This window comes from Electrona antarctica, assembly GCF_951216825.1.
Source record: "Electrona antarctica genome assembly, chromosome: 24".
Classification (NCBI taxonomy): Eukaryota; Metazoa; Chordata; class Actinopteri; order Myctophiformes; family Myctophidae; genus Electrona; species Electrona antarctica.
In genome coordinates, this window is record NC_136803.1 from 20,288,883 (window position 1) to 20,313,046 (window position 24,164).

Genomic DNA, 24,164 nt, shown 5'->3' on the forward strand with positions numbered 1-24,164 from the left:
TTGTCTTTTACTTATTCAAATGTTTTTTTTTCCACTTTTCTTTAATGTGCATGTGTACTTTGGACATTTGTAGTTGGAGACATTGTTATAACAAATGTGATGCACACTTCCCTATTTTAAGGTGTAGGCCTATAAAACCCTTTTCCCAAGACTTTCTTTTATTAAAATACAAAAAATAAAAAACGGACTTTGTTCCATACATACAGTGAATGCAAAATGACTTGTTTCCATACTAGTGAGTAAAATTGCTTTACAGCATTGATGGTCTTTTAAATTAAATTAAAGGCGGATGGTTAAACAAAAATGTTGTATTACAATAAAGGTACCCCCATCTCTATACAAAACACTGCCATGGTGTATGAAGATATATCGAGATGCAATTTTACAGAAATGTAATCATTTGTTTTGGTTTAATTGCATTTCATTTGCACAGGCTGTTTCTGATGAATCAGTGTGCACTGTGCGGTCAATCATATTCTATTTATTTCCCATGTTATTTCTCCTATATCAGTGTGCACTGCAGCAAGACAGGGTTGACTGATGTAATAATGCCAAAACCTTGTGCAGCAGTAGGCTGTAACAATTAAAAATCACACCTTTGTGAAGTGAGGGGCGCTCTCATCGTATATCATCCCTTCATTGTCAAAGGACAAGGACAAATGTAGCCGATGTGCTCGTCTACATATGACGTAAATTCATCCATTGTCAATGGAAATATAATGTTTGTGTAAGACGAAAATTGTCCATAAACATTCCACATTTTCACTTTTTTCCAATATTTGTTTTGTTGAAAATATCAATATCTACAAGCACTGGGCTTGTAGATCTGATAAATAACTAGAAAAAGTGCCCTTCTGGGCACAGGTCTACTCTCCACCAGGAGTATAGGAGTGTGTGTGTAATGTTTGGCAAAATGTTTAGGAGCAATATAAACGTGTGTGTGTGTGTGTGTGTGTGTGTGTGTGTGCCGCGGCTTGGCCTGTTGTAGCGCCACCATGAGGCTGATTCGAAAAGTGGCATTTCTTCCAAAGCCTAGTGGGAATATGCATGCACAGTTTCACCACAATCGGACGCTGCATTCAGTAGTTGTGGCGATTTGTACAAAGCGGGCTACTCCTGAAAAGTTTAGAAGCCAATCGTAGCCAATGAGGGTGGATTACGAGAAATTAAACAAACCCGTCTTGATCACATGACTATGAAGAGCATGTGTACCGATTTGCGTGAAATTTGGATAAAATCTGAAGGAGTAATATTAGAAAATGTGTTTTACATATGTCGGCCTCCTGGTGGCGCTAAAAAGAGCAGATGTGAAAAATTCCAGGCAAAGGTTTTTCCTTGGCCTCTAGGGAGTTGGCATACAAAGTTATCCACAGATCCGTGCAGTTAGAGGTAAAAACTCTTTTCGGCCAGTTATAGCGCCACCATGAGGCCGAGTTGAAAATGTTCATTTGGCATTTCTTCCTCGTCCTAGTGGGAATGTGCGTGCACAATTTCACGGAAATCACACGATGTGTTCATGATTTGCAGCATTTTGTTTGAAACTGAGCACTGAGAAATCTGAAAGACCCTTTCGTTGAATGGCTCTAGAGAGACTGTGTACCAATTTGCGTGATGTTTGGACAAAATCTGTAGGTGTACTGTCCAAAAACTTGTTTTACACAAAGCGGCCTCCTGGTGGCGCTATAACAGGCCGTTCTGGAAATTTTGGGGCAGAGGTTCATCCAGGGAGTGAGTGCAAAATTTGGCATCGACCGGATTAATGGTGCCGGAGATTAGCTGTTCACAGACGGAAGGACGGACGGACGGACGGACGTGCAAAACATACTCTCTCCCCATGCCTTCGGCCTGGTGGAGACAATAACATATAGTGCAGTAACAGTTGCTTGTTTTGGGCTTGTTTTCATAGACCTGGTTGCTTATTTCTCCCACAAAATATGGCAACACTGGGAGTAGAGTAGACCAAAATTTCCAAATTAATTCATCTCAGAGAGAGAGTGGATGAGAACATGAAACAAACAACAAACAGCAGAGAGAGACGAACAGTGGACGTTTTATAATAGAAGTGTGCTGCAGTGCACAAACCTTTGTGTCTGAGATTGTCTTTGCAGTTCCCCGTGTTTCTTCACTAGTCCGATCCTGAAGAACAGTTTGCCGGCCACTGCTACAGAGCTGACAATGAGGTTATATCTTCCCTTCTTCTCTGGAGTCCTGCCTCAAAGCAGACCAGAGGTAGAAAACTGTCGTTCCCCTAGGGACACAGGCATCACAGTAAGCAGGAACTGGGGGTGGCAATGAAGGACCGGGAAGTCTGGCGTGATGTTGTGAAATCCACGATCTCGACCGCGGTCGAAAAATGATGACACCAAACCTTTTTGCTGAAAATAACATCAGTAATCAGTTTAGGCCCTAACGCATTGGTTTTCAAAGTGGGGACTAAGGACCCCCCTAGCCTGACCAAATTAGTAACTACATTTTAACAGATTTAACTATAGGCAATTAATCAATTATAGTTAGAAGATTGCATCTAGGATCCTCTCCCATAACTGTTACCTCTGCAACCTGACTGGATAAAAGATGGATGGATGGATATAATTCAATTAAACTTAAGTTATTACAAAAACAATGTTACCAAGTGTGTGTGCGCGCGTATATACATATATATATAGACATAGTTAGACAATTAAATTAAGTCCAAAACAAAGTTATAAATCCCTTGGACTAACAGAGAGAAAATGGAGATGCAAAAACTGACCCCACACAGTATCCTGACTGCAGTATTCTTATTTCTCTTTAGGCTTTGTAGTAGAGTATTTCTCTGTAAGAACTTACACCAGTATTTTTTAAATAGTGATTGCATACAGACGCCTGGCTTCTATACGGGAGCATATCGTCATTTTACAACCAGGATGCTACCTAGTGGTAAGTCTACATTGGATTGGCTGATAAATAATGAAATCCTCTCTACAGAGGACAGAAATGGAACGTTTAAATTTCGACGATTCTACAAATGTCTTCTAAATCCTGATAATTTTCGGAAAAACCCATGATGTTTCTATGTCAGTGGTTCTCAAGGTTTTTCATGTCAAGCACCCAAAAAATTATATGAATTTGGCCGCCGACCCCCATCTGAAAATATGTTGTTCCAGGGATTCCCCACCCCCCCACCCCACCCCCAGAAGCAAAGATTTGAGTTAAGTTTTTCTCTCCAAAAATAGCAGACCTACAAGCTCGTAGCTATGAGCCTGTAGATCTGCTATTTTTCAATAGCTAAAGTATAACAATGCTTAAAACACCAAAAGGGGTTCCCGCCCCAAAATGGGTTAATTCCGAAATCTCACTGTTGAGCTCAATAGAATATAAGAACGAAGCACAGTCATCACTGCAGTTGGATAAAATCTTATATTTCAAAAGGTGAACATTATATACAACAGATTAAAGATTAAAATACAAAACTAATGTACTGCCAAAAAAAGATGCTAAATAGTACAAAGGTGTGTGAAATGTGTAATTGCGTATTTTCTTTGTCTCATGCAGTCATTTCATTTTTGTCCTCTAATTCAGGTGGTTTAATCTCCATGAGGTACCCTAAAAAACACAACAGACGTGAATGCTACTTTCGTTTGTTTTTTTTGCAAAGTGTGTGTGCGTGCGTGCGTGCGTGCGTGCGTGCGTGCATGTGCGTTGAGAAACATTAGGAAAAGGGGTGCGTGTGTGTGTGTGTGTGTGTGTGTGTGTGTGTGTGCACGTCTCTCACTCTCAGTGTGGTCAATGTCAGGCCGGGTGGCGATGAGGATCCAGGCGAGGCCGACCAACAGCGCCACCACCAGGTTGACCGTCAGCCAGGGGTGAAGGAAGTGGTGCTCGGAGCCTTGAGGCCTGAGACAGACAGGGAGAGCACATTCAGTCAAAACGGCTTCAAAAGCTGTTCGGAGATAACACCAGAATCCATCCATCCAGTGTTGTTTTTAGTTTTAAGTCATATTCTCTTGAATAGTTTTCATTTAGTTTTAGTCACCTGGAATGTTTTAGTGTTAGTCTAGTTTTAGTCGTCATAAGATTTTTAGTCGACTAAATCTACAGTTGAATTAGTCGAACAAAATGTATTTTGGCGGGCCTTGATGCCGTTTTTTACACTTGCTGAAAATAGCTGATCTACAAGCCCACGACACGTTGTGAGCTTGTAGATCGGCTATTCTCAGCGTGCAGCTTATTGTAAAAGAACTTATACTGGATCTCTTGTCCACTAGTCCCTTCCTAACATTTTAGTCTAGTTTTTTGATGAAATTTTCATTATATTTAGTCTTATTATTTAGTTTCCATTTAGTTTTCGTCAGTGGAAAAAGGTAGTCGCCGAACATTTTTCGTCTTAGTTTTAGTCGACGAAATCAACACATCCATCAATCTTCAAACGCTTATCCGTAGTCGGGTCGCGGGGGCAACAGCTCCACCAGAGCGCTCCAGACTTCCCTCTCCAGAGCAACATTAGTGACTTCCTCCTGGGGGGACGTGCCTCGAGGACCTCCCTATAGGGAGACGCCCAAGAGGCATCCTAAACAAGATGGCCGAACCACCTAAGCTGGCTCCTTTCCAGGCGAAGAAGCAGCGACTCTACTCCGAGTCTCTGTCGCATGAAATGGGACACAGTAAGTGTAAGCTGGATAGAGACGAGCAGAATGCTAAACAAAATGGAGAAGTACATTATTGTGAAAACCTTCATTCTTTTCTGCCAACTTTCCCCCCATTTTAGTCGTTATGCCAATTCCCTGATGTCCCTACACACTTGTGTAGTGTTGTCACTGCTGACCCCTACTGGTTGGTCTTGGGACTGGTTGGTCATAGGGATCATAATCTAAGTTCCCAGACGTTTTCGGCTGCTGCTGTGTGTGCATTATAAATACAAAGTTAAGAAGAAACTACAATCGAGATTATACTAGAGAGTGCGGATATTCCTTTTTTCATTCAAATAAATGCATGTCTGTTAAAATGTGTGTGAACTAAAGACTCACAGAATGCTGCCAGCGCCACAGGGTCCAGTGTGACAAACTCCCGCATAGCCGTGGGGCCTTTAGCCAGATTCATCCTGAACAGAAAACACAGTATGTGAATTCATTTTTCAACAATGTGTGTGACTACATACTGTACACAATGCACACATCTCTTTTAAAGCAATGGACTTATAATTGATTTTATTTAACAATTTCACTTTTTCCCCTCACATAATTTTGTATCATCAGAATTGTCAGAGACAGTTAGGAAAGCAAGATAATAATTTATCCCAAACTGTTAGCAACCTATAATATGATGTAAAAGTGGTGGTTAATATTTTTTACAGTCTGGTGATGGTGGATCTCATGTGACCAGCCTTGGAAATATCGACTCTCATGCCTGAAAATGCTGCCCACCCTTGTATAGAAAAAAACTATTATTAATATCGGCCCCACCCTACTGATGTACTGAATGCTGAAGACCATATCGCTCTATTGATGGAAGATGATTCTTTCTCAACGCTTTTGTTATTATTATTATAATACATGTATTTAAAATGGAGCATACACACAACTCCCCCTTGGGCTTAAGTTGTACTCTGTCATACTATCGGCGAAAATAGCTAATCAACGCATGATACGCATCGCAATGTGACACTTTGGCCCCTTTTCCTCTAGGGTTGAACCGGCCCAGTTCTTAGTCCATGAGCCAGATCCCCAAAATTGGAACGTTAATTACACATTATGCAATTGTGCAAAACCATACCTATTTTAAATTGTTTATAGGATCATTGTTTATAGGATCAATATAAGTAAATTAAGATATGATAAACCCTTCCGTAGCTTTGTCATATTTATCACAGCTTTAGTAATTTTCACCTATAGTAGCCTATACAGGTGAATAGGTAAAAATGTAATTAATAGTTATCACCATGAAACCGATTGATTACTTACACAAAGATAATGATTTATTGAATTTAGTTTTCTGAAATTGTAAAATATGAAAAAGCTACTACTGTGGAACTGTTATAATATATTAATTGACTTTTATTGACCCTATAAACAATTTAATATAGGTATGCTTTTACCCAATGCATAATGTACGTTCCTGTCGAAGGCGGCCACAGTGCTAATTGCCAGCAGCATTTAAAGCAGAGACTGCGACGGATACGCCAGGCTGTGGTAGTGTTCCAGCAGGTTGTCGAGAGCTGTGAGCTCAGGGCCGGCCAAGACGTACACTATGATGGTGTTCCACACGGCGTAGCCGGCCAGGAACCCATGACAGAACACCCCTAGATCCCTGCAGAAGAGAAGAGAAGGGAGGAGTGTTTTTCATTCCCATCTGTCTACGGATACGGTGTGTGCTTCTTCACTGATACAGTGACGCACTCACATTCAATTCAATCTTATTAAAGTGTCAAATCACAACAAGAGCAAGACATTCTATGACAGTGATATTAACTGGAAAAAACGTCAAGCAGAACCCGACTCTAGGGTGGGCCAGAGAAATATAGTAAGAGAGTGGCGACACTAGCGTTGACTCCCATTGTAACAATGGAATAGAGGGTATGCGTGTGACATCATCAAACCCGGAAGTTATGCAGGAATGCCTAATGAGTGGCAAAAAACTACTTTCTGGCCTTGACAGCCCATACACCAAACAGAAAAGTCCTATCTGATTGCATTAAACAACATTAAACAATGTTAAACTCACTTTTCCTGTTGCTTTGCCACTCGATTTGCCACTCGATGTGCCATTCACTTTAAGAATGCGCATACTCTCTATACGGAAATGCTCATTCTATCTCAATGGGATAGTTCCAGCCATAGGAGCAATGTTTGGAACTATAGCCCATAGGCACCCGCTTTGCGGCGAGATCAAAGCGTGTCGCTACTCTCCTACTCTACACTCTGGGGTGGGCGGGGACCGTGTCAGGGGAGAGAAATGGAGAGAGATGGAGAGACAGGAGGAGAAACGGAGAGTGGATATAGCCACATAATGATGGAGACAAAACTGGAACAAGAATAAAAGGTGCACGGCACTGCACGGGCGCACACACACACACACACACACCGGAACCCCCTGTGTACTCTGAGTGCCACGTCTCTGGTGTTATAGAGAGACTGCAATTCCATTAAGTTGTCCGACTGGTGATTGGTCTTCCCCCCCCTGTCATAACGCTCTGCTGGCTGAAAACGCTCTGCAGATGCACGCACGCACGCACGCACACGTGCACACGCACGCACGCACGCACGCACGCACGCACGCACGCACGCACACACACACACACACACACACACACACACACACACACACACACACACACACACACACACACACACACACACACACACACACACACACACACACACACACACACACACGCACACACGCACACGCGTCAGTGCTGCGCCACCGAGCGATCCCCTGTGCCACCCACCACACATGGCATTAGGATAGTAACTAAAGTACATTTTACTTGAGTGCTGTACTTAATTCATGCAGGTTTATTTATTTAAAATACAACTAGTTGCGTGTGCGTGCGTGCGTCTGTATGGGAGGGGGCAGCAAGGCAACTTAGGCAAGCGAGTGAAACTTTTTTTTCCCCTGTAACCATGGTTTCCAGGTCGTATTGCAGTTGTTCATGTCGCAAAAATGAGGGTGAGGCTTGATTTCATAGGGCGTGCCAGATTGATTTCAGCCGTCACATTTATCACGGCTAGGAATGAAATTAGGAAGGATCAGCTGTCTGCGATCACTTTATAAATGCCGACCCGACGTGGGTGTACTACGAATCCTACACTCGAATTTGGGGCAGATTTTACACTCAATTGATAAATGAGGGCCAATGTCCATAAATTATAACACAACGTTAATGTGTGGAGGAGGAGAATGTAGACACAAATTACAATATGTTTTAAGAAATTATACAATCGTAGCAGTGTTGTTTTTGGCAGCAAATTTCTATTTTAGTCATTAGTCTCTTGAAACGTTTTCATTTAGTCACTTTTTAGTCACCTCATTAGTGTTTTAGTCTAGTTTCAGTCGACTAAATATCATAAGATTTTAGTCGACTAAATCTACAGTTGATTTAGTCGACTAAAATGTATTTTGGCGGGCCTTGATGCCGTCGTAATGACTGATTTTACACTTGCTGAAAATAGCCGATCTACAAGCTCACAACGCGACGCGTTGTGAGCTTGTAGATCTGCTATTTTCAGCATGCAACCAAGTGTAAAATGACTTGTACTGGATCTCTTGTCCAACATTTTAGTTTAGTTTTTATTTGTTGACAAAATCGACAGTATATTTAGTCTTAGTTTTAGTCAACATAGCTTAGTTTTCATTTAGTTTCAATTTAGTTTTTGTCAGTGGAAAAAGGTAGTCGACGAACATTTTTCGTCTTAGTTTTAGTCGACAAAAACAACACTGAATCATAGGAAGGAGGCACTTGGCTCTCCCAATAGAAACATGCACCATCACTGGATCTAATGAAGTTCATATGGGGCAGAAACGTCATGTTTAAAATGTTCAAAATGTAATAAAAATCTTTCTACAGAGAGTGCAGCGCCTCGCTCCTACACGTATCTAGTGTCTACTTTAGTTTTTTTATCGGCAGCAGCTCTGCTCAGGTCGTCTGAAACCTACAAGAACCAAGCAATTAATCAGGAAATACTGTAAAAAGTAATTAAATTCACACCGACCTGTATGCATCCTGCAAGACGACTCCTAGTGCATAGATGACTAGAGTCTGGAAATACCAGAATGTTAAAAAAAGCAACACATTAGCATTCATATTATATTCATTATTCACTTAAGCCTTTACTTTGTGATAACTTGGTGATGAGCAGACAAGACAGACGGAGAAAACGGATACCTCTTTGGGGATGACATGCTGATCCACTTTCCCTTCCACTTCCTGAAGGCGGGCTGCGACGGGGGTCAGTTTGGCGGTCCTGACCGTCTCGTTCAGAACCTGCTGGCAGTATCTGGGTCCAGGACAGAAACGCCATCAGAGCAGGGCAACTGAACTGATCAATATTTCACTTTAATGTCTGTATCTTCCTAAACTGGAAGTCAACAGAGTTAATTTTCCAAATATAATAATCCTTCTTCAATCTCATATTTTAGTTTACCGGTACACATTATTATTATTATTAATATTATTGCAACACTTCCCCATGATGTGCTCCTGTAATCACTGGATCATATTTTCTCTGCTTAATGGATTTATTTGACCTTGTACTACTTCATGTCATCTATTTGTAGTGTGGGCGATATATGAACTTCCTCTGGAGACCAACCAGCTAAATGACTCGAACATAAAAGTGTGTATATATTTTTTATTTTGGAGGGAAACGGGGAGTACAATCACTATGTCAGTATGATATTTAATACCTAGAAAATGGGTTAATCTGTGAAAAACCGTCAGCCATGATCTTAGAGGCATTTTAAAAATGTTGTGTGGCCTTGGGTTGTTCTTTGCTTTGCTCATCTATAACCCTCAACTTCAAAGAGCTATTTTGATTTTTGAGTGTTTTAGTACTTTGGTGTTAAAAAATAAAGATTTTCACTATTTTCAACTAGGTTTGAGAAAAGTGAAAAGTGGATATGTCTGGGTTGTATACAACAAGAGCTTATGACTGAATAATAACTTAATCCAGGATCCAGTGGTCGAACACAGGTTATTCCCAACAACAGAAGATGGATGGGCATCGTGGATGGAGGTTTGAACTGTGACTGGTCTTACCTGAGCTGAGGGATCTTGTCCAGAGAAACGGGACCAGAGCCCAGAACCTCCTCCAGCTCTTCATACAGCTTGTCCTGAACCTCTTCAGAGGTGGACATGAAGTGGACCGCCCAAACACACACTGCACCAAACAATTAACAATTTACAATTAAGGCCTTTAGCATTCATTCTTAAAAACTAGAAAAAGTGCCCTTCTGGGCACAGGTCTCCACCAGGAGGATAGGATTGTGTGTGATGTTTGGCAAAATGTTTAGGAGTAATATAAACGTGTGTGTGTGTGTGTGTGTGTGTGTGTGTGTGTGTGTGTGTGTGTGTGTGTGTGTGTGTGTGTGTGTGTGTGACGCGACTTGGCCTGTTGTAGCGCCACCATGAGGCTGATTTGAAAACTGTCAAGTGGCATTTCTTCCTCAGCCTAGTAGTGGGAATAGGCATGCACAGTTTCACCGCAATCGGACGCTGCGTTGCGTAGTTGTGGCGATTTGTACAAAACGGGCTACTCCTGAAAACTTTAGAAGCCAATCGTAGCCAATCAGGATGGATAATTATGCGAAATCAAACAAATCACATGATCACATGACTATGGAGAGCATGTGTACCGATTTGCGTGAAATTTGGATAAAATCTGAAGGAGTAATATTAGAAAATGTGTTTTACATATGTCGGCCTCCTGGTGGCGCTATAAAGAGCAGATGTGAAAAATTCCAGGCAAAGGTTTTTACTTGGCCTCTAGGGAGTGTGCATACATGGTTTTACACAGATCGGTGCAGTTATAGGTAAAAACACAAATCGGCCAGTTATAGCGCCACCATGAGGCTGAGTTGAAAATATTCAAGTGGCATTTCTTCCTCGACCTAGTGGGAATGTGCGTGCAAAATTTCACGGAAATCACACCATGTGTTCATGATTTGCAGCATTTTGTTTGAAACGGAGCACTCCTTCGAACTTTGGAAGCCAATCTTAGCCAATCAGGATGGAGTCTGAAAAATCTGAAAGACCCGTTTCGTTGAATGGCTCTAGAGAGACTGTGTACCAATTTGCGTAATGTTTGGACAAAATCTGTAGGTGTACTGTCAAAACATTTGTTTTGCACAAAGCGGCCTCCTGGTGGCGCTATAACAGCCAATGTGAAAACTTTGGGGCAGAGGTTCAGCTCTGGCATTCAGGGAGTGTGTGTGCAGAGTATGGCTGCGATCAAGCCAACGGTGCCAGAGATTAGCTGTTCACAGACGGACGGACGGACGGACACACGGACACACGGACACACACACGGACACACACACGGACGGAGTGCAAAACATACTCTCTCCCCATGCCTTCGGCCTGGTGGAGACAAAAAGAATATGACATGTCATATTTGTTAGGTGAAGCAAGCACTGTCTGTTAATTTTCTCACCGCATCGTGGTTCTTGCGGAAGCGCATGACCTCTGCGTCGTCTTTGAAGCGCGGACCCAGGGCCAGCTGGGTGACGGTCTTCATGGAGAGTCCGAGCAGGTGGGCACACAGAGGGGTGTGCTGGCCCTGCGGGAACGACTGCCATTTCTCCACCAGCTCCTCCACCAGCTTAGAGAGAGAGGGAATGCACAAAACAGCAATGATTATCTCATTGCTGAACACTTTGTCGTACGACGCATTCTGGGCTTCTAGACGGGCTACTTTCGGCACGCTTAAAAGGGGGTGCGTACGCTTTTCAACAACGTTTCGCCCCGCCCCGGGTTGTTTCATTAGGTTGAAATAAAGAGGATGGGGAGCAGAATTATATGGTGTGCGGACATTCCACTTTTTTCTTAATTTGATAATTTTTTGGGGTCCAGCACCGTATTTAAAAACTGTGGGATGTGCATATCGTTGTCGTTCTTTACATATGAATTACGCTCCAGCTAGGGATAATACTTCCAAAATTATTATATGTCAAAACCCACATCAAAACTGTGTGTGGGGGGAGGAAGGGGGGAATGTTTAGGCCTGTCACAAAAATGCAAAATGATATTATGCTCTATATCTGACTATATCTGAAAAGATCAGTTTCTCCAGATAAGGTAAATTGCCGATCACAGAGAGGGTAAATGCCGATTACCGATCAGAGTGAATATCGGTCGATATGGCTGATCACCGATCGCTGGCCGATTATCGGAGCATCTCTAGCTCCAGACCACCAACCTGGAGGACGAGGTGGAAGTTGTTCTTCAGCGTGTTGTCGATGCCGTTCTCGTACACCTTCTTCCTCATCATGGCCTCTGTGGCCCCGCCCCCCGCGCCCGCCTGGTAACCTAGCAACGACTTCAGCATCGTCTCGAAGGAGTCCGCTGGGGAGGGACGAACAAAAGGAAACGGACGTAGAAACATTTTATATCCATTTCAAAAGAGAACAAGCCAAGGGCAAATTATGGTTGTTGTTCTGAAGATAATAAACATGCAGCGTGAATGTTACTTTGCCATGATGTAACTCCAAATATTGGTGAGATATCTGCAATAGTTACTCAGCTGATTCATTGATATATTTATTCCCAACAGTCTCCAGCCCTCAATGGCTTACGTTGCACGCCAGGTGAAACCGCTCTCAAAGTCACTCTTTTACAATATATAAAAGAAGGAAAACCAATCTGATTCTGCCAGACGGCATTCGTATTTTTATTTGAATGGCATTTTTAACTTCCCGTTGTGTTTTACTACTTGAAGATACAGATCTACTGTACTGGTCCAGTCCAGTCCAGTCCAGCCCAATGAATTAGTCAACTCAACAGGAAGATGGTTTTGTGATTTTATATATGACAGAATCTGCTTTGATTACAATTTGTATATGTGCTATGAAGACAGTGACTTTGAGAGCCGTTTCATCCATTCACAGTTTTACACAACCCAAATATCTATCAAAGTCTCATTGTGATTTAAGTACCCATTTAGACCTGAGATCTGTTTCTATGCCAATTTCCTTTCATGTCAAGGATCCCCAGAATGATCTGTATTTTGGCCGCGGACCCCCATCTGAAAATATGTTGTTCCAGACAGGGACATTCCCAGAAGCAAAGATTTGAGTTATAAAGTTCGCTGTGAAAGAATATATATTCAAAGATGTGCGGTGTGCGCCACATTTTCAAGATAAAAAAATAGCAGATCTACAAGCTTGCAGCGCGGCAAGCTTGTAGATCTGCTATTTTTCAATAGCTAAAGTATAACATAATGCTTAAAAAACACCAAAAGGGGTTCCCGTCCAGAATGGGATCGACTGTTTCTCCCGACCAAAAAAATTGTTCAGAGTTCACACTCACTGGTCCTGTTGGGGTTGATGTGCTGTCGTAGCTGTTCCACAGAGCCCAGACTGACCACCGGCCGGCCTCCGAACCAGAACGACGCCACGGGTCCAAACTCCTGGTGCAGGCTTAGCAGGAACTCGTGCAGACTGCCCTGGTTCACAATGTCCTGCAGGTTCCCATCCCTGACAAGAGAGGAAACACTGTTCTGAACCACTGTGTTAGAGGGGCAGGGGCTGAAATCCCCTGGGGCACTTTTGGACAAAAATTGCGAAAATAGCAGATCTACAAGCTCACTACATCAGCTATGCTACACCCGTTTCGACTGGTATCAATGGACAAGACCGCAGTTATCAGTTAGGATCAGCACGACTTTTTCAGACGAGTATGGGCATGCTCTGCCGACCCAACGGCTCAGTCGGTAGTTCTCCGTGAGTATTTCGCTTGACTGCGGTGTTGTCGGGTGATAACGGTCGAATCCGCTACTATTTTCATGGGGGGAACCCAGCACTCTTTAGCTAGTGGAGATGCGGTGTAAGACATGGATTTCTAAATACATTTGTTCAATGCAAAATACTGTGTTCAAGTTCAGGAGACTTCGGAAAAAATCAATTCTCCTAGAATGCTGGCATGGAAAGAGGGCAGTTGTTTTGCAGACGGGCAAAAGGACAGGATCTGAAGCCCCCTTTGATGTCTATGTATTGTGTGCACGTCCTTGACTGTACTGTTGTTCTGTTTAACCAGCATGGGCTCCAGACTAAGACTGCAGCAGTTAGCATGGAATACAGCAACATAGAATCTCATGACTGAAAGTGTAATGATCAGTGATGTAAATAGGTTTTCGATGTAATGAGTCCCGGACTCCCGGGATGCAGGGATGGTCTTTTAGATGAGTCCCAGGGACATTTTATGAGTCCCACTTCAACGACGTTAGGAGTCATGTTTTGCCATTTTTACAAATGAGTCACTATAAATAAGATAACTAAGAACTAAGAATATCGCATGGATGCACCTGGGACGTATCCTCAGTGATGTATCGCAAGGTCATAAGCAAAAAGTATAGAAAAGGATAGTTGCAGCCCTGTTTTCAATTAATTAAATCCAACCAAACACTACTTCATAACACCATGTGTTAACTTACATTCCCACCCTGATAAGAATATGAATCAATAATAAAGTGAACTTACTTCTCATCTGTGGGGTTGAGACCTGGAATGCCAGAAGCACGCCTGGATGACTGGAATGGTGAGCAGATAAAAGAGCCACAATGGAAACACATTCATTTAAAAATAAATGCAGGCCTATATGTTGCAGTGTATGCTCTGTAACCATATGCATTTTGTATGAAAAACCCTAACATTAAATAAAAATGTGAGCATGCATGCTGACATATGGAAGAGGTTCAACTGATTTGTTTGTAGACGAAATATTATGTAAACGACTCCAGTGAAGTCTCACACACGCACGCACGCGCACAATAGTGGCACCGGTGGCCGAACGGATTGCGGAGCGGTCTTGATACCGGAAGGTCGCCAGTTCGAATCAGCGGTCCGACACGTTAAAATTACCACCGCTGAAGTGCCCTTGAACAAGGCATTGAAGCACTACGATGAAATGTTCTATGAGCAGGGCCTGGCTGGAAACAAGTTCTTGAGCTTAGCCCAGATACCCTGGGTAAATATAGTTTTCATTTCATTTCACACACACACACACACACACACACACACACACGCACAACTTACCTCTCTCACTGACTGATACATACAGTACAGTAGGCTATATATGGGTCACAGGGTCAGGACGTTTCTGTTACATTTCAACAGATGATGAGCACACCAGATAATGATAAAACATCTGTTTTGGGGTTTCCAGATGTTAAAGTTCCATTACAAACCGTTTTAGACACAAAGCAGCAGCAGGGGGTTCGTTTGTTTGCTATCAGGCTAACTACACTGCTGTTATTGTTTCACGAACTTACCGGATAAAGATAGAGAACCGCACCAACCAGAATGACAACAAATGTCACAGCGAAGATGGCAAAGTCCAGCATGGTTTATAAACAAAGTACAACGTTTTATTAACTCTTAATTAGTGCAGGACTATAAGGAGTAGGACTTTCACATGGTCAGATGACTGTTACCACGTCTACGCACTCTGCAAGTTAGTCACTAATCCATCTCTCCGAGTTCAACTACACGGACTAGTAGGAACCTATTTCCTCCCAGATCAGCCATGGAGTAAAACAGAGTTACGACAACTCCGTTCACTTCATGGGGCTTCAGTCCAATGGCGGCTCTCCTACATAGACTTCTATTGGCAAAGAGCAAATGGGGACAAGTCCTGGAGCGCAAGTTGGCAGAAATACAGGCAACAGCTCAGCTTTAATGATCTTAAATACCATTTTAGATTGTTTTGTAGTAATAGTACAACATAAACATTACAAAGACTTTAGTTGTCACTGTACAATACTTTTAAACAGTTGTCATGTTGCACACGTGCCTTAAAATAGCTATTGTTTGCGCCGCCCTCGTTGAAAACAATGTATTTCCAACTCCAGCTTGTCCCTGTTCAGGCTGCATGAACAACAGCAGCGCTCGAGCGCTCAGTTTTCTGCCCCCTCAATGTCGTAACTCTGTCTGACTCTATGGCTTTGTTTTCCTCCGAAGTGGTGGAAAGCCTGGTGGACGAGGTTAATGGCTTTGGCAGCAAGCAGCAGCAGATACAGCTAGAGCAGTTCGTTTCATGTCCTGTCCTAGTAAACTGTATCTAGCATTAACAGATCGCTAAAGTGTGTTACTTGCCGGGAAGACCTCGATCCACACCAGGAATCAGGCTCAAGAGAGAAGAGGCTATGGTTTGTATTTGCAAATCAAATCGCAAAACGGAACCCTCCAAGCTACTCATTCGCTGCTAGTTTCGATCGAGTTTAATAATTGGCAAATTATATTCAAGCGGCCGTCAGGACTTGCAGGACCTAGCTCTGGTCCATAGCCCTAACCCTAATGCTAATTAAATAGCATTAGGGCTATGGACCAGAGCCAGTCAGGAGGACCCTGAACCTGCTCTCTCCTTGGCCGAACAGGCGGATTCCTTCCATCCACCTTTCATAAAGTGTCTGCCTGGTTACCAAAGAAAACACAGTGGGCGCCAAAACAGTGCATGGAATACTGGGCAGTGGGCACCAAAACAGCCCAGCCAGCACGCCGACGTGGGAGCCAGGTGGGATAACTATATGGGACCCATATGGAAATCTCACCTGGGTTGCCCGTGTGTGCTTTAAGTGGGTTCTACCTGGGTCCCACCATGGCAATTTTATGTGGGCCTAACTGGGCTAGCCCGTGTGGGCTTTAAGTGGGTTCTACCTGGGTCCTAGGTGGGCCCCACCCCTATGGCCCCACCTTGGCAATTTATGTGGGGCTGACATGGGTCCCTAGTGCATGGAATACTGGGCAGTGGGCACCAAAACAGTGCAACCTGAGAAGTCTGGGAAAGAAATGCACATCCCCAACCCAAACTTGGGCAGGTGCTGAGCGAGGAGTATAGCCTATAAGTGAGGGTAGCAAATATATTAAAGTCTTAACTCATGTTGATTTAGGTGATGTAATGGTGATGTAAAACAAACGGTGCCAACACAAACATTAAATGCCATTAACACAATCAGCGCCGGGATTCCTTCAAAAATAGGAGCTCTGGGGTGCTCAAGACCACGGAGAGCGCCCTGGATTAGGAGAGACGACTGAGACTTTAATCTTGACAAATTGTTTTTAATGATAGTAGGCTGACTTTGTTACTGTTAATAATAATGTGGCTGTTAAAATTAGACTTATTTGATCCCACACTATAGGATGGAAAACATGGAAGTGGAACCTGCAGCCCGTCATCCCACCCAGAATCGACGGCAAAATGTGCCACAGAATCAGATGATGAAGAAACCCGAGACGGGGTAGGTTTTCTCACAATGCAGGTGTTCTGATTCATTCTAATTTCAATAATAATAATAATATCCATAATTAATATAATAATAATTACTATTCTATTAATACACACACACACACACACACCAAAGTCAAATTTGTAATGGAATATCAGTAATTCTATGGCTAGTTTTCCCTGACGCTGTTCTGATGCCTGGGGCAGCAGTGCTAGTGGCATAGGGCTTTAAGCAACTAGTCGACTAGTAAATCCACTAGTCGACCTTGTTGGTACTAGTTGACTAGTTTTGTTTTTACATAAAAATAAATAAAATAGGTAGGCCTAGTTAAACAACTAGCCGACTAGTAAACTAGGCAGCTAGTCAACTAGTAAAAATCACACCCGTGTGAACCGAGTGGTGCAACTCCCCTCTCCCCCTGCCCCTCTCTCTCTATCTCTCTCTCTCTCTATCTCTCATTAGCAGGCAACAGTGCAGTACTATATCTCTCTCTCTGTTTCTGGCACAACAGCGCCACCTTTGCCCCTACTGGTACTCTAAACATAGTCCCATAGTCCCGGACATTGCTGTTCCTTGGAGTGGTTGCACCACTCAAAAATCACTAGAAGTGAAAGCTCTAGCATGAGCCTTTGGCCCATGGTACCCTAAACTACCTTGCCGCTCAAGTGAGCCCATTATTGGCATCATTTTTATACAAAGACAGATGACATCCATTTTTCTTTTCTTCTATTTTTCTCCCAATTAACTTTTTTGCTGCTATCTACGTTTATAAACGTAGCTAGGCTATAGGTACCTAATGGTACGTACATGTTCATAGATAACCGTATACTCGTACATACATGTATGAAAGCGGCGCCCGTCAATTTACCTTTTAGAATTGCTCCGGTTACTATGGAGAGCCTCCGTCCCCACCAGCTATGGGATTTAAAAAAATCCAGCTCCCTTGATCCTCCATTATAACAGGATTTTCAAAGCGCTGTATCTCTAATCCATGGTGAGCCGTCGCGCATCCCGACGATCATTTGTGAGTTTGTATCGCATCGCTGAGCACATGTAACTGTTTGTAATGATAGCTAAGGGGTATGAGCTACTGCTAACGATGACTGCTCACAACAACAGCCCCCACCTCCCTGAATAACCCGGAAACGAAACAAGGATAGTAGAGTTGGAGTGGACGGGTGGCATTCGTTAGGTGTGCTTATGCTACCACCTAGCGTCAGTAATTGATTTAAGTCGTTAATGCCAATTTCCCCCATGTGTATAGTTCCCTTCACTGCTGACCACTACAGTACTGTTTGGTCTGGGGAGGGTGTAGACATCCACTTGTCTCCTCTGATACACATGTCGGCAGCCGCTTCTGTTCACCGGGAGGGTATAATGTGTGCGGAGCAGCGGAGGAACACACTATCCTTCCACTTCCACTGCTCCCCACTATATAGGCGCCTCAGCCAACCTGTAGGAGTCGCAGACATGCAGCGACAGAGAATGGTCTCACCTGCAGACAATTGTTTGTTGGAGCACCCAACCAAGCCTGACTCGGAAGCTCAGTCTCCACGGTGGTGGGCACGTTGTGTCTCCGTCGCGTGAGTCAAAAAACGAACCGGGGCAATTTTAATGCAGTCACACAACGCAACGCAACGCGGGCAGTGGAGCCACCCTTCATTGATTAAAAAGGGAACATTCCCTGACGGTGACGGAGACGCGACGCTGACGCGCCCGGTGGAGCCCTGGTGTAAGGGGATTTGCCTCACAACTGTTGGCTGAAGTCAATGTTCTACAATTAATTAATAAGGAACTACACTGGAACTCCAGGCTCTTTATTTTTATGTCCACAGAGTTGTCAGCTTGTACCACACTCCTTCATTACTTACTTTACTTATGCCTATCGCTCCTTTTCAATGGAGCATAGGCCGTTGACTACAGTTCGCCAGACTCCTCTATCCTGGGCCTTCTTTTCCAGCTGTTTCCATGTCAGTCCACACTGCTTGATGTCAGTCTCAAGGTCCCTGCGCCAGGTGTTCTTCGGCCTCCCTCTCTTTCTTGTGCCTTGCGGGTTCCATCTAAGGGCTTGTCTTGTGATGCTGGTATTGGGCTTCCGAAGTGTGTGGCCGATCCATCCCCACCTTCTTCTCTTAATCTCCTCTTCCACTGGTGGTAGCCTCGCTCTCTGCCAGAGGTCATTATTGCAGATGGTGTCTGGCCAGCGAATGCTCAGAATTCTCCTCAGGCAGCTCATAGATATCAATAATTAATGGTTAAAATAATCTTTATCCAACCATGGCAGGCTGCTGTTTTTTTTCTTAAGAGTGCTGCTGCTTTGGTTGTGTATTATATTTTTGTAGATTAAACTAGTTATAGCATTCAGTGTGTCAGCATATCTTTAAGTCTATAATTTAACAAGTTCCTCTGTCATACATCATGTAAAGAGAACTTTAACTTAATCAGTAACAGTAGCATTTGAGGGATGTCTCATTTGCCTCATGCAGGGCAGGGGACATGGTGGATGAGCACCATTTAAGATGTGGAGGACAGGGATGAAAGGCCACACCTCTGTTTAGCCTCATCCTGTCACTAATGCTTGTGTCTCTCTCCTCCATTTGGGTTAATTCTCACCATTGACAGAGAAAACAACAGATGAAGCGTTCTAGTGAGATGGGTAAGTTCTGGCTCCACACGGTGATGGTACCGCCACCAATGATGAGGGATGAAGGCAGCAGCGACTTGGATGTCATTGCCTCATTTGTCAGCTCATCATGGGCTTGTTGGCATTTCCACCAAGTGGGGTTTAATGATGTGCCGCCCATGGCTGCAGAATGTGTGGGTCAGTGTTTTCCACTGATTGAAAGTATGTGCAAGATATGGGACATGGTCTTGCTACAGTCCTGTATTGTACTGTATAGAGCGCCGCAGTCCCGCCCCCTACGAGGGCCCAGGAAATAATTCCCCGTTCATTTTCCCCATAGACATTTCAAAAAGTATGTATTTAAAGACATTTTAAGCCTCGTACAAAGCCAACAAGAAGAAGAAAAAACCGGCAGGTTACACTTTTTTTGTTGTTTTTCTTCTTTGTAATTATTTGTTCGGCACAAAATATTGTGTGGTATGTCAACTTAAACGTCTTTTTGAAAAGCTTATGGGGAAAATTAACGGGGAATTCACTTCTGGGTCTCTCGTTGTCATGAAAGGGCGTGGGACTGTGACGCTCTATATAGCTCCAGTTCATGGTTTGAAATGGTTCTTGGCTATTAAACTGAACAACCTTAGAAATGCCAACGTTTTAGAACAGAACAATGCCACAGCATCTCTAACGTTCCTGGCAACTGTTGTGCTGGGAACACGGCAAAGAGCACGAACAACTTTTAATCAGCTTGGCATGATGGCAGACAACCATGCATCTGCTGTGATGATGGCCGGTGAATAGGCCTACTCTTAAACCATAGCAATCTTCAACTGCAGTGCACTTTTCATGCTGGCTGATGGCTGCGTGAATACATATGTCTTCTTGTGTTTATCACAAATATTTAAAACACTGTTTACCTGTTTTTGAACAGTGTTCCATTCTCCTCACCCAGTTGCTTGTGTCATACTGGTTTGGTTGGAGTGATTGTGTGATGATCTTTGATCTCCCTTGCTCCTGAATTCTACTCAACTCCTCGTTTCTTGGTTTACCAGAGTAATTTAAACAATCCAGACAGTTAACCTTATTTTTTTACTGGACTGCCGTCGGTAAAATGGTGCATTTATATAGCGCCTTTATCCATACATAGATTGTGCATTCCATTCACACATTCACCCGCACATTCATACACCGATGGCGGCGGAAACCATGCAAGGCATCAACCTGCACATCAGGAGCAATTAGGGGTTCAGTGTCTTGCTCAAGGACACTTCGACACTAACTCTGGGGGAACCCGGGTTCGAACTGGCAACCTTGCGGTTACCATCCAGCCACTCTACCCCTGAGCCACCACCGCCCCAGTAACCATGCAGATCATCTGGTCCTGTGGATGGGTGTGATGAAGGCAGGCCATCATTGGAGCTGGATTCCTGTCGCATAACTCTGGACATATGTCTGGTGTTGCAGAGGACGCCTGTTCATGTTCCCTCTTGTCTTTGAAAGCACAAGTGAGGATGTTGGCTTTCTAATTGTTGTTCAGTGGACAAAGGACCTGTTAAAATGCACATTTTAAATGTGTATGATTATACATTATTGTATCATTGTATCCCCTCAAAAACGAGTACATCTCAAGGAGGGGTTCAGAATAAATAATTTCAATCCTGGAGTTATACGGTACATGCTACCGCAATGTCCACCTTCATACAAGTTTCCTATACATGTGTTTAACTTGTCCACAGGGTGCCCATGTAAGAGGGTTCTCATTGGGATTACCCTCTTAGTGTTTAAACAATAAATCGCCATATAGGTGATTGGATGTGATCACTTGTCAATTGCTTGTAAGCCGCTGTTTCAAGCTTTATTTGCATAGATGCTTTGAACTTATATGCTGCTTTGCTTTCCCAGTCTTCACTAAAGGCACATCGAAGACGATTGCTTCTCTGTCCAGCATGTTGCACTTGCAGGGGGTCACTGAGCCAATCCTTGGTAAGTTAAAACCCAGTTCCTGGTATTATATCATATCCAACTGATCTTAATGCTGAGCCACTTTAATCATGCTCGTTGTGTATGCATGCACAGGCCTTCGGTACGTGTGGGAGTACCGCAGCCCCACTACATCTGTCCCACCACACTACGAGTGCAAGCTCTGTGGCGTGTCCCGTTCACAAAGTGATATGGTGGACCATATTAAAAGCTGGAAACATTGCTTCAACTACTTGGTGAGTGTGACACTTCCTACATCATTTGGTTGCGTTTCCTTTTTTTAGATAGGATTTTGAATTTTACAACTTGACAACAAAATCACACACACACTAACCCCCTCTTGTAAACGTCCCTATTGTAAATAAGAAAAGAAAAATCACACCCGTGTGAAGTGAGGGGCGCTAATATTAAAGTCTAACACATGTCGATTAGGTGATGTAAAACAAACGGTGCAAACACAAACATTAAACGCTGTTAACAATAAAGAGACAATATGACGTAAATGACACATTATGACGTAAATTTTCCCTTCATTGTCATTGGCATTTACAAAACAAACATTGAACTTAAGACACATTAAGCCAGTGTATAGGAGGGGCTAGCGCCCCTCAAAAATACAGGTCAGCGTCCCCAATGTTGGTGCGGTGTTGTTGTGTTCACAGAAGCGTGTACACCCAAATAAGATCACATGTGAATGCCATTGCCATTATTGTTAATGGTATTTAATGTTTGTGTTAGGGACAAGCTGACATACATTTTCCCTTCATTGTCAATGGCGTTTTTAAAACAAACATTGAACTAAAAACAAACCTGTATCCCTCAAAAGAATCCAGGTCTACGTCCTCAATGTTGGTGCGGTGTTTGTTGTGTTCACAGAAGCGTGTATACCCAAATACGATCACATACGTGTATGAAGAGCTTGAAGATGCCCAGGAAGACTCTGCCATTAAGAAGAGCATTAGAGAGTTTGCAGCAGAGGTTGAGCAGCTTGAGGGAAGGGGTGAACTCAAGATAGGTACGTTCTGGCTCCACGCGGTGATGGTACCGCCACCAATGACGAAGGCAGCGACTTGAATGTCATTGCCTCATTTGTCAGCTCATCATGGGTTTGTTGGCATTTTCACCATTCCTGAGATTCCCTCTCAGAAGTGGGGTTTAACCCCCATTCTGGGCGGGAACCCCTTTGGTGTTTTAAAGCATTGTTATACTTTAGCTATTGAAAAATAGCAGATCTACAGGCTCATAGCTCGCCACCGAGTGGCACGCTACGAGCTTGTAGGTCTGCTATTTTTGAAAAATCGTGAAAATGTGGAGCAAATCTTTGAATATATATTATTTCAGTGTGAACGTTTTTAACTCAAGTCTTTGCTTCTGGGGGGGACACTGGAACAACATATTTTCAGATGGGGGGGGGGGGGGGGGTCTGCGGCCAAATACAGATAATTCTGGGCGTCCTTGACATGAAAAAGGTTGAGTACCACTGACATAGAAACATGGGGTTTTTCAGAAAACCTTTAGGATTTAGAAGACATTTTTTAAGAATCGTCCTCAGGTCAAAAAGGGTTAAATGGTTCTTGACTGAACAACCTTAGAAATGCCAACCTTTTAGAAACAGAGCATACCTATTTGCACACACCTCGACAGTGGGTGCAGGGCCAATAAGGCAATTATGGAAGGAGGTTGGGCCCGCACACCATTCTTTTGGTAAAGAATGACTTTATTGAATAAATAAACGACAACGTTTTAGAACAGAACAATGCCACAGCATCTCTAACGGTCCTGGCAACTGGTGTGCTGGGAACACGACAAAAGAGCACGAACTAATTTGAATCAGCTTGGCACGATGGCAGACAACCATGCATCTGCTGTGATGATGGCCGGTGAATAGGCCTACTCTTAAACCATAATCTTGACTTCAACTGCAGTGTACTTTTCATGCTGGCGTTGGTGTTTAAATAATAAATCGCCATATGTGAACCTTGTGGTATCACTTGTCAATTGCTTGTAAGCCGCTGTCGAGCTTTATTTGCATCTATGCTTTGAACTAGGGATCGACCGATTATCGGCAACGGCCGATTATCGGCTTCGATATTCATATTTTTTATTAATATCGCTATCGGTGCAAAAATAATAATAATCATAAATGCACGAACATGGTGCAACAACCACTCTCATTGAACAATCGGTAGAGCACGGTTGTAAGCAGAGCCATAGAATAGAGTATAGAGGGTATGCGCGTGACATCATCATCAAACCCGGAAGTTATGCAGGAATGCCTACTGAGTGTCAAAAAACTACTTTCTGGCCTTGACAACCCATGCATCCAAACATAAAAAGTCCTATCTGATTGCATTAAACAATGTTAAACTCACTTTGCATGTTGCTTTGCCTCTCGATTTGCCACTCGATGTGCCATTCACTTTAAGCATGCGCATACCCTCTATAGACAGTTACGACATTGAGGGGGCAGAAAACAGCCTGGTCACGTGGTTCATGTACTCGCGCGAGCCCATATACTCCAATGCCTTCCGTAACTTCCAGTTACCAGTAGAAGTCTATGTAGAAGAGCCGCCATTGGACAGTCAGTATTAATTTCTAATTCATATTTAGTTGCCAATAATTTAACTGTAAGTCATTATTGCTATAAA

At 43.3% G+C, this 24,164-nt stretch overlaps 3 protein-coding genes across 3 annotated transcripts in view; 1 reads left to right on the forward strand and 2 right to left on the reverse strand.

The window, feature by feature from the left end:
• LOC306917436 (uncharacterized protein) overlaps positions 1 to 24,164 on the forward strand; it is a 50,950-nt gene that overhangs the window by 23,637 nt on the left and 3,149 nt on the right. Inside the window, exons 2-7 of the mRNA XM_079495659.1 lie at positions 15,720 to 15,839; positions 16,830 to 16,928; positions 19,539 to 19,572; positions 21,439 to 21,519; positions 21,613 to 21,752; positions 22,393 to 22,531. Coding sequence (XP_079351785.1) covers positions 15,837 to 15,839; positions 16,830 to 16,928; positions 19,539 to 19,572; positions 21,439 to 21,519; positions 21,613 to 21,752; positions 22,393 to 22,531 — 496 coding nt within the window. The 5' untranslated portion in view covers positions 15,720 to 15,836. The remainder of the gene's footprint in view (positions 1 to 15,719; positions 15,840 to 16,829; positions 16,929 to 19,538; positions 19,573 to 21,438; positions 21,520 to 21,612; positions 21,753 to 22,392; positions 22,532 to 24,164) is intronic.
• The window catches only part of LOC306917437 (cytochrome P450 20A1-like), a 46,513-nt gene continuing 28,491 nt past the window's right edge, over positions 6,143 to 24,164 (reverse strand). The window contains exons 9-11 of the mRNA XM_079495660.1: positions 9,737 to 9,857; positions 8,864 to 8,975; positions 6,143 to 6,285 (exon numbers count right to left, since the gene is read on the reverse strand). Of these exons, the coding sequence (XP_079351786.1) occupies positions 6,202 to 6,285; positions 8,864 to 8,975; positions 9,737 to 9,857 (317 nt within the window). The 3' untranslated portion in view covers positions 6,143 to 6,201. The remainder of the gene's footprint in view (positions 6,286 to 8,863; positions 8,976 to 9,736; positions 9,858 to 24,164) is intronic.
• LOC306917126 (cytochrome P450 20A1-like) lies at positions 11,094 to 15,186 on the reverse strand (the record flags this gene model as incomplete). The annotated part of the gene is made up of 5 exons (XM_079495259.1): positions 14,964 to 15,186; positions 14,173 to 14,222; positions 13,004 to 13,170; positions 11,895 to 12,040; positions 11,094 to 11,297 (listed from the first exon to the last, which is right to left on the reverse strand). The coding sequence occupies exons 1-5, from the start codon at positions 15,033 to 15,035 to the stop codon at positions 11,094 to 11,096; spliced, it is 639 nt and encodes a 212-aa protein (XP_079351385.1). The 5' UTR covers positions 15,036 to 15,186.